Raw genomic sequence first — 10,150 nt, forward strand, 5'->3', positions numbered from 1 at the left:
TATGACAATTACAAAATAAATTACTGTTTCTAGGTGCTAATTTAAAAAAAAAATACAGTACAGAGTATATTGGTTTAACATATTTCATGATGTATTGATTGATTTGGTAATATTTATTAAATTTTCTATTTAATAAAACAAACAAGTACACTACTAAAAAGCCCCTCATCCGACACTGCAGGGGGCGCTGTGGGTATTTAATAGGCACGTGACCCAACACGGGAGTAATCTTAGGGTTGTATTTAATGTAAAGAAAGTCCTGGGTACGATGACTTTGAAGGGATTTTCTGGTGTAAACACACGCAGGCATTAGAGTCTTATTTTAACAAAAATGGCGACAAACTGGACGGAGAGAATCAGTGCTTTCTGCTGCAGTCCAAGTGGCTTCCTGTCAGAAACAAGCCCGGATACTTTCCTGTCAGAGCTGCTACGAGAGCTGCGGGATGACAGAGCCAGCTACGGAATCAAGGTTAGAACAGCACAAACTTAGACATTACAGTTTGTATGGCTGGATAATTTGGCTTCAACACTAAAAAGGCCAATTACATGGACATGAGTTTTTGCGGTCAAGCCAGCCTCTTTCTTACCGAATACTAGAAGGTCCCTTGCAGGCGAAAAAACAGGAATGAAAAGAAAAGGAGAAGCATAAATATCATAAAAATATGTTTGGCAAAGCTATTTCTTTTACATACATATGTGTCCAGAATAAATATTTCATATTTTACTGTGGATGTTTGGAGAAACACACAAAGTAACTCATAATTCTTATCCAGGATGTTTTTCTGTTATTTTCAGGAAATTATTTCTCCCAATTATTAAGAGGTGACGACAAACTAACATTTTTAACTTAAATGTCAAAGGATCACCAATGCTATAACCACAATATATGGAGGTGGTAACACAACTAATATAATTACATTACTAAATCAGAATACTGCAAAGTCTTTATTATTTATTATTAAGTTTTTATTCTCTTAAGAATGTAGAGCTAATTAAATGATCTAGACAAGACCTTAAAGTGGTTCCAGTTTCTCTCGATGGCCAACCTGTTGAAACTGTGGCAAATTTTAAATACCTTGGGTCGTTCCTGGACATTCAGCTCAACCTTTCTGAAAACACTGACTATATTTTGAAGAACTGTTCTCAGAGACTCTACCTTTTAAGAAGACTTAGTGATCATGGGGTGACCCAACTAGACTCTAGTTCTGTCACCCCTATGTCTTGAATTTGGAGGAAAAAAATCATATTTTATTTATCACTACAGAAGGGTTCAGTGAATGCGCATATGAAACTGGTGGGTTCAGTACCTCAAAAAAGGTTAAGAACCACTGATTTAGACGTTTAGTTTCCATAAGTTTTTACATGATCATTTAGAAGTGAAGAAGTTAAGATTTCAAGATGACTGTTAATCCATATGCAGGGTTAGATGTTTCAAGATTAAGCAAATAAATAAATATACCATGAAAATGTGTAAATCTCCCAGTAATTAATTAATTATAAAATTATTTAAAAAAACATCATTAAATAATTAAATTTGCCACTAGATAAACGTATCATCAAATGTTAAATACATTGAGTGACTCAATATATCATGAAATTATGAAATTTGCAATTAAATAATTAAATGTTGAATGAATTAAATTAATCTTTTTAAATAATTAATTTAAATAATAAAATGTTCTTTTTAAAGAAAATATGTATTAAAAATGTATGTAATTATTTTACTCCGTATTTATTTATTCCATTGCTCCCGTGTAAGTGTCATGAAATAATTTAACCATTTGAACCCAGCAGGAAGTCAGTGGGCGGGGCTAACATTGATCCTGTGAAATCCATTGACTTGGGTCGTTTATTGTGGTCTTACAAGCTGCATTATCAGGCTTTACACTTTCAGATTCACTGTATGTTCTGCAAAGGTTCAAAATGACCATGGGGAGATGTCTGGGAATAAAATTGTGCTGTCTCCACTTATCCTGGACTTGCTCCTAATCACATATTGATGTTTCTCATAAGAGTTTCTGATCCCTTGTGTTCTTTATCCCTCCCAGGTCCTCCTGTTGTCTCCCCTCTGTGAATATCCGACCCTGCTGTGCTCCTCAGAATCTGCCGGCGAGGAGACAGCCCTGGATCTGATGTCGGTGTTCACCCAGTGTCCCTCCAGGTTCAGCCAGTTTCGCTGCCGTCTCCTCGTGGCCCTCACCAGCGTCCTCGTCTGCTCCTCCTGTGTGAACAGCCAGTCCCGAGCTTCGCTGGACTTTCTCGACTTGCTCCTTCGGATAGCTCAGGACGCCAGCGACCCCCCTGGCGATGGCACACAGCGCCTTCTCAGAGCAACGGCCTGCGACTGCCTGCGCGAGATGGAGGCTAGTTGTCCCGGACTTCTCTCCCAGCGCCTCGAGCTCCTGGCAGGGCTGCGGCAGCTGGAGACCTCCAGGCTGCATCAGGCTTTTGGGGTGCTGCAGATCCTGGTGTTGAGAAATGCTGTTTATCAGCTCACTAAGCAACCAGGTGCAGGCGCTGCGCATCTTAAAGCTCTGTTAGGAGGAAATGGCTCCGTTGCGTGGGAGGCAGACCAGGAAGCCGTCCACATGGACACCAAGGATGCAGCCATGCTGTTGTCCCTCATCCTAGGACCAATGGGCAGAGTGCCGACCCTTCACACCGGACCCGACTGTAAGGAGCTACGGTCTGTCCTCTCCTCCCTATTAGAAGAGTCCTACCTCTTCACGCCTTTGTGTCAGGCTGCACTTTTCCACAGACTAACCGAGGTGGTTGCCATGGTTCCCGGGATCCCGCCAACCGTATTTCGAGCTCAGCTCCTGCGACTGCTGGGAACCAACGAGGTTTGTGTTCAGGGATTATTTTCAAAGTAAAGTGGGATGCTACATCTTTCAGATTTTTCTTTTTAATGCTGAAAAGACAAATCTGCTGGGAGGAAATTATAAGCTTCCTCCTAGCTTATAATTTTACACTACTTTGTGTTGGCATGTCATATAAAATAGGCTGGGTTGTTGGTGTGTTTGCCAGGGACCGTAAATTAGTTTAAATTTAAGCTGTGCGTCAACATTCTTTTAGAGTCCATTGCTGGAATGGTTTTAACTACTTGCATCATTTTTGGTTTTGTCTGAAATGGCATGACTTTGAGTTAGCAGCACCAAGACTTCCTAAAACTGCTGACCAGGTTTTTCCCTCTGCTGTTGACACCGTCAGGTTTGCCTCCTCCATGTCACCCTGCTGATGAAGTGCGGCTTCACCGACAGCCTCTTCAGCGCTGAAGACGAAGCGTTCCTCCTGAAGCGCCTGGTAGTCCTCTCCCAGCACCCGCTCCTGAGCTCGCCCGAGAAGCTCTTCTACATGGACTGCATCCTGCACTTTCCAGAGAACCGTCCAATCAGCTGTGGTGACTGCGACGAGGCCCCTCCTGTGCTGCTGACCCCACGACTGGCCTCGGTCCTGCTGCCTTCGGTGTTTAATGACAGCGCCACCCTGCTGAGCCGGCTCAACCTGCAGGCTCTGGTCTTCCTGGAAGAGGGGGACGAGGAGAGCCTCGGCCTGGCCTACATCTACGACCACCTTGCGGCGCTGCTGCACATCGTGGACAGGGGAGGCAGCAGAGATATTGTTGTGACCTTTTTCAGAGCTGCCTTCCTCTTCCTGTTTTACTTCCACCATGTGGAACGGTACGCAACTTGCCTTAGCGAGCAGCTATGTCATCTCTTCCTCCAGCACACCCGGCTGGCCCCACATATCCTCAATCTGGTCAACCAGACTCAAGAGAGGTTACCGGAGTGCAAGTGGTTTGTGGGGCTCCTGCAGGGTCTCCAGAGAGTGATAACCAGGGTCCCGTTTGGCCAGCTCCGCCTACAAGACCTTAGCAGCCACCTTAAGGTGCTGGCTCGGGTGGCAGAGGAAGAAGAAATCTGTCAGCGCAGCTCCCTTAGCTTTCTGTCCACCATTGTCACCCAAACTTCCTCGTCGCTGTGTACCAGCGGCGACTGGCGGTTGGGAAATGGTCTGCTGGGAGTTTGCCGCTGTGTGCTCCTCCATCCCAATCTGGACTCTATACTTGTTCCTTTGGCAGACATTTTGCAGCATCTTGCCTTCCACTATGGCGACACGGACATCAGGGACCACGCCCGCCTCTACTACACGCTCCTCACCATGTTGTCCCGGGAGAAGCTGTCCGCAGTGCTGGTGCAGAGTGCTGCAGAGGGCGGCAGTCAAGTCAAGAAGCGAACGCTGTCCTGTGTCATGGCGGAGAGCGAGGGGCTGACAAACACCCTGACCATCCACCAGACTGAGAAACCCATATTTCATCTGACCGAGGCTTTACCTGGGCCACATCAGGAGGCAGAAAACCTTCAGCTGAATCAGGAGGATGAGTACAAAACACTGGAATGTTACAGGGCTCAGCTCAGCAAGTCTGGATTTGCTTCACTTATCGTGTTAAAGTACCACCTGACCCACACGGAGCCCCATGACCCTGGCTTTGAGCAGCTTTTCAGCATCCAGCTCCACTTCAGCCACACAGACGATCACTACGAAGAGCTGCAGGACATCAGCGTCCCCTGTCTCTTCAGACAGGGACAACGGCCCGTGGTGCAGCTGAAACTGAAGCCCAGACGACCGTACCCAACCACCATCCATGTGAGCGCCATATTCACCTCTAAGGACGGGCTCACCTGGCACACCGCTATGCCGGACATCCACGTGGCATTCCAGCAGGTCTTCCTGCCTCTGCCTGCACCCCCAACCTGGAGCAGCGCTAGCATACGAGACGTCTTTGAGGGCCTGTGGGATGAAATGAGCCATGAGACGGGAGAGTCTTGTATCAGTCTGTTCTGCTGCCAGCTGGGGGAGGCCGCTCTGAAAGCTCTGGTGGAGAAACACTTCCACTCCTTCCTTGTGTCAGACCCATTGGAGGAGTCAGCCGAGTTCAGGGCGCTCTTGTTTCTCCCACCGAAGTCTCACATCCTGCTTAAGATCAGCTCTACGGAGGACGCCGCGCACTTCAACATGGCCACCGATGACTGTCGGCTGCTTCCTCACATGAACTCATACCTGCTGAAAGTCACTTCTTCACTAGAGAATTCTGTCTCGTGATCACATTTTTTTTTATACCGAAGATAATCCTTTTAACATGGAAATTTTTCAGTGTAACGTAAAAAAGCAGATAATTGATATGAAATTAGACTATTGCACTTTGATGATCTTTTCATAAATATATCAAGTTAAATTTATTGTCTTCTTTTGACTACGTTTGAAAAGTTTCCTTACTTTGCTGATTCAGAAAGTCAAGTTTAGATTAATTCTCCATAATAAAATACTCTTGATCTGTTCAAACTAAAAAAACATAATAATTACATCGGGGGCGTCGCGAGTACGACTCCCATCCTCAGTTCCTTTGCTGCATGTCTTCCCCTCTCTCCCCCCTTCCTGTTATATTACTGTCAAACCCTATTGGTGCCAAATAAATTACATTAAATCAATCAAAGTATTTTTAACGCAGAAATGGTCTAGCCGACAGTCACGCCACAACACATGGACAGAATGTGTTAATGACATCTATGAGATGGAAAGATTAACATTCTCAGACCATTTAGAGATGAAAAAGTTTACAGTCCTATGGTCCAAACTGGGAACCTTATGTTAACCTCAACATGCAAGAATATTAGATGATTAATAAGAAAATGGTAGTAAAGAGTTGGTTCATTTTGGGGGAAGTGTCAGTCGGCTCTCTAATTTCCTTTTGGTTTTGTACGTACAAGTAATGTCTCTTCAGAGGACTACCTTTTTTTTTGTAAATGCAAATTTAAAAATGGGGGGAATTTGAAATTTAGGCTCAGGTCAAAGTAGGTTCTTTGATTAATCTGCATTATGTAATAATAAAGTGTTAAAATTTTCCGAACGCATTAACGTCGACAGCCCTAAAATTTAAATTTTGTTTTTTTAATAGAACAGTTACATACTGCAGATGTAAGAGAACTGCAAAGCAAAGCTCATTGAAAAATCTCAGACTCCAGCCTGATTCCAGATCAACACAGTTCGTTGTATGGAACCAGTCCTGAGCCAGAGACAAAAGTCAGAAGTGCCTTACCTGACCTGGAGAAAAAGAACTATACTTTGGTTTGGTAGTCCAAAGTTTTCCTTTCAGATCAATCAATTGAAATCAATCAGGTTTATTTGTACAGCACATTTCAGCAACAGGGCAGTTCAAAGACCTTTACATCGCAAAACGAATGAAAGTAAAGTTTGTATTTCATTTGGAAATCAAGATCCAGAGTGTGGGGGAAGAGTGGAGAGGCACAGACTCCACTCTGCAGTTTTCACAGGTGATTCGGGTTGCCATGTCGTGTGCCGGTGTTGGTTCACTGGGTTTTCTGAAGTCCGCAGTCATTTCCCTTTGCCAACAAGCTCTATGGAGATGCCGGTTTTATTTTCTAGCAGGACTGGATACCTGCCCAAACTACTGAACTTACCAAAAGCTGGTTTAACGACCATTTTAACACCAACAAACTGGCCTGACCTGAACCCCACAGAAAATCTATGGGCTTTTGGGAAGAATAAGACAAACCAGAACTAGCAGAGATGAAGGTCCATTACAACTCAGCAGAACCACAGGCTGACTGCCTCCACGCCACGGCGCATTGATGCAGTATTTCATTCAAAAGGAGCCCTAATCAAGTGCTGAGTGCAGATGCTTCTGTAAGAAAATCTGGTTTTATTAGCCTGATGCAACTTTTCAATGTTTTGAAAAACTCCGTTTGGGGTTTTTGTCAACTTGATACCAGAAATTAAATTAAAAAAAGTAAACACTTGACTGCATTTCTCTGCATGTAATGAATTGTGTGTAACACGAGTTTTACTTTTCGAACAGAATTCCAGAAAGAAATAGACTTACAAACTGTACCTGTTGATGGCGAAAAGAAAATGTAAACACTTTTCTATTCTCTGAAGTTTTTCTCTGTCTCCAAAGCGCGTTGATGTACGACTGCTGTAGAGGCTGTCCGATGTAAATCATTGGCTTGTGTTAATGATTGGTCAAATACAAGCACAGTAAAAACATTCCAAACAGTTTAAGTTAAACACACACACTCTCCTGAGTCCCGGTTTGATATTTTCCAGAAAATGAAAAACACACATTCTTTAAAAATACGCCATTATGCATTTATGGCAGCTTAAGACAAATCGGTGACTCACTGATAGCAGTTTTTTAGTCCCTGCGTGGGAAATGTATCTGTATATACCAATCATACTTTTGGTCCAGTTTAAACGAGACTTTATTCGTCTAGACCTCTGAAGTTGGGTCCTGTACATGGAGGTAGGGCTGTTTGGTGGCTGAGCAGTTTGCTCATGGCGGCGATCTCTGCGTCCCTCTTTTCCACCTCATCCACAGGAGTCCAGGACATGTCATGCTGAAGCTTGAATGCACCAAGAAACGGATGAGGGCAGCTTGGTCCCCACTCCTTCAATGGAAAATGGAAAACAAGTAAGCCAGATAGAGATAAAACAAGATGACTATCAAAATACTGTCATGCTAACCTAATAAAAATTCAGCTGCTAATTGGACGTGAGATTTTGTCCACTGACAAATTTTACTCAAGGGTTGTCGCTCTGAGTTACTTATTCCTGCACAATGTCTCTTATGCATTTACTAATTCCTTCTAGTGGAAACGCATTGGGGTGCCACGTCTGTAGCTTAGCAACAACTGAACCAATGACTTCACATCCTTTGTTGGCAACAGCTGGGGGTGAAATGTAAGAAGCTGCTAAAACAATACTGAACTCTCCTGGTAAATAACAACAGAAACTCACTGCCAACAGTACAAATTTTGGACTGCAACTGTTGTGACATCACACACACACACACGCACACACACACACACACAGACACAGAACTGCTGAGTCATGTTAGGTATTCATATGAGCTTCCTACAGACTCCCCCTCCGGGTGTGTTAGATAATACACATAATGAGTGGAGGTGACATAACTCGAAGCTTACGTTTCATGGAACCAACCTTAGGGGAGATGATGGAGAAGTATTTCTGTCCAGATGGCCGCTGGTACAAGTAGTACATGTTGCCTGGCTTTTTTACAATATTACAGGCAGCATGGTGGAGGTCAGCGTCTCTCTTTGCTTCTTCTAAAACCTGCGATAGTCAATCAGCGATCAATGCCACGCACCATCCGATGGGTGAATGTGACCCGTCTGAACATAAACCCAGCTATTTTATGAATTGACAGTCATACCTTTTTGGCCTGCTCCTGCAGGTACCTGATCTGGTCAGCGATTACTGTCAGTTTGTTGCAAGCGTTGGCTTTAATAAAGTCGTCCCCCTGAGAAACACCCACGTCACTTCAGGAGTAAAAAAAACTTTATTGTGAGCTAGACAACTTGACGAAACACCTCACCTTCTGCACTTGCTCCGCAAGGGCTACCAGGTCCATGGGGTCTCCCACTCTGTTGGTCTGATAGGAGCTGACCAGTTCCATTCCACTGGGGGCCGTACTGGTCTCAACCAGGTTCACTACAACACACATAGCAAGGTCACATCATGACTGTCACAGAATCCTGGTAATCCCTGATTTTATGATTTATTTTTTGCAAGTGAATTGGTTCACATAGAACGAACCATAATCGTACAGTTCACATAGAAAAAAAAATTGAATTTGACATAATGTAATGTGACTGAATGTCAAGGAAGAAGACCAAGTAACATAACGCAAAGATGACATCTACACAGATAGTAAAAAATTCTTAATTCATATTATGAAATAACGTCTTTGCTTCAGTGTTCTTATTCTTTAAATAACATTGTTTAATACTGGGATCAATAACTATATTAGTTAAACAGGATTTAACTAATATAATGTAATATTGCTACAGTGTTTTTATTACTACACTGTAGCAATAAAAACATTCCTACAGTGTAGTATTTGATCAAATAAAATGTAATTTTGTTACTAAAACTGCAAGCAATTATCATGGGTTCCTTGCAGTGGCCGCCCGTCAGCTTCCGTGGGCTCGGAACCCTAATAACTTCATAATTTTAGGGTTCCGAGTGGACCCTAAAATTATGAAGTTTTATTGTGGAGTCAGAGCTCCTAAACCTCTTAACAGCTGGGAGTCAATGGTGATCCAGGCTTGTGTAACCACTCTGTCACTGCTTTACGCTCATGTAATACCTACTGACAGTTTCGCTACACCAAAAATAATATCAGCAACTATCTCCGACCAAATATAATACAGTAATTATATGACGACGCAGATCGATATCTCGTCACATGCTTTTTGTTTTGTTTTTTGATTCGGCGCAGAATAAACGTTTTCTTCATCTTTCGCACTAAGTGAGTAAAGCTGTTACCTGTAGTGACCTTTTCTGGTTGGCTGGGGAGACTGACTGCCCTGTCCATTTTCTCTTCTCTCGTTTTGAACTGTGCTGTTTTCAAATTGCCTCCCTTCTTCCAGCCAAAAGCCGGTGACCGGCTACTGCTTCTGACCGTCTCGCAGAGAACTAAAGGTTTAGCTTCTGTCGTTAGCAGCACAAACATAGATATACACACATAGATGTTGCCTCGACGGCTGCCGTTTTTTTTATGTAAACTGCATACACTCAGCGGAGAACTATCCAACTCCAATCACTCCGTTTTCAACCGGCTTTTAGCAGTTTAATTTGTTGCAACTTCAGCCGTGTTTCATGTAAAGTTCTAACAAGAACTGAAAAAAGAAGAAAAAACATATCTAACCAATTATATAAGTTAACCTTCCAGAATAAGTTTGACTGGCTCGCCTGTGTGCACAAAGAATTTAAATTTGATTGCACACGCTCACAACATAGACATTAAACATACTTAAACCTCAAGTCATAGGAAAAAAGGGAAGATTTAAAAAAGTAAAAAGAAAGAATGTTAGAATATTAAGGAAAAATTAATTTACTTTTTGAAATGTGAACGTTATATATTCATAGATTACACATAAATATTTCACATATTATTTCTGTAATATTCTACCTTAGAGGTAGCAAAATCCCAAAAAATACAATTATCAGTCGAGTCGTTATTTATTTATTTTTTTTCTTTTACTTGTTAACTTAATCTGACTCTGGAATCCGGAGTGTTGCTGTAACACATGATGGATCAAAAGGCTGT

General features: G+C 42.8%; 2 protein-coding genes across 3 annotated transcripts; one reads left to right on the forward strand and one right to left on the reverse strand.

The window, feature by feature from the left end:
- The first annotated feature begins 169 nt into the window (after window positions 1-169).
- ap5b1 (adaptor related protein complex 5 subunit beta 1) lies at window positions 170-5,489 on the forward strand. The gene is made up of 3 exons (XM_007573345.2): window positions 170-469; window positions 2,049-2,843; window positions 3,211-5,489. Exons 1-3 carry the CDS (start codon window positions 332-334, stop codon window positions 5,101-5,103), a joined length of 2,826 nt encoding a protein of 941 aa, XP_007573407.1. The 5' UTR covers window positions 170-331; the 3' UTR covers window positions 5,104-5,489.
- Window positions 5,490-6,159: 670 nt separating this feature from the next.
- On the reverse strand, window positions 6,160-9,760 carry LOC103152750 (uncharacterized protein C1orf50 homolog). 2 transcript variants are annotated; one of them, XR_001658809.1, is made up of 6 exons: window positions 9,367-9,760; window positions 8,414-8,529; window positions 8,252-8,338; window positions 8,020-8,151; window positions 7,543-7,745; window positions 7,375-7,466 (listed from the first exon to the last, which is right to left on the reverse strand). XR_001658809.1 is itself a non-coding variant. In XM_007573346.2 (5 exons), exons 1-5 carry the CDS (start codon window positions 9,551-9,553, stop codon window positions 7,281-7,283), a joined length of 708 nt encoding a protein of 235 aa, XP_007573408.2. In that variant the 5' UTR covers window positions 9,554-9,752; the 3' UTR covers window positions 6,160-7,280. The 2 variants fall into 2 exon arrangements, 1 of the variants encoding a protein (XP_007573408.2); XM_007573346.2 differs by lacking the exon at window positions 7,543-7,745 and having other exon boundaries at window positions 6,160-7,466; window positions 9,367-9,752.
- Between the last annotated feature and the right edge of the window lie 390 nt (window positions 9,761-10,150).

The sequence above is a fragment of the Poecilia formosa genome, unplaced genomic scaffold (assembly GCF_000485575.1).
Source record: "Poecilia formosa unplaced genomic scaffold, Poecilia_formosa-5.1.2 Scaffold325, whole genome shotgun sequence".
In the NCBI taxonomy this organism is placed as follows: Eukaryota; Metazoa; Chordata; class Actinopteri; order Cyprinodontiformes; family Poeciliidae; genus Poecilia; species Poecilia formosa.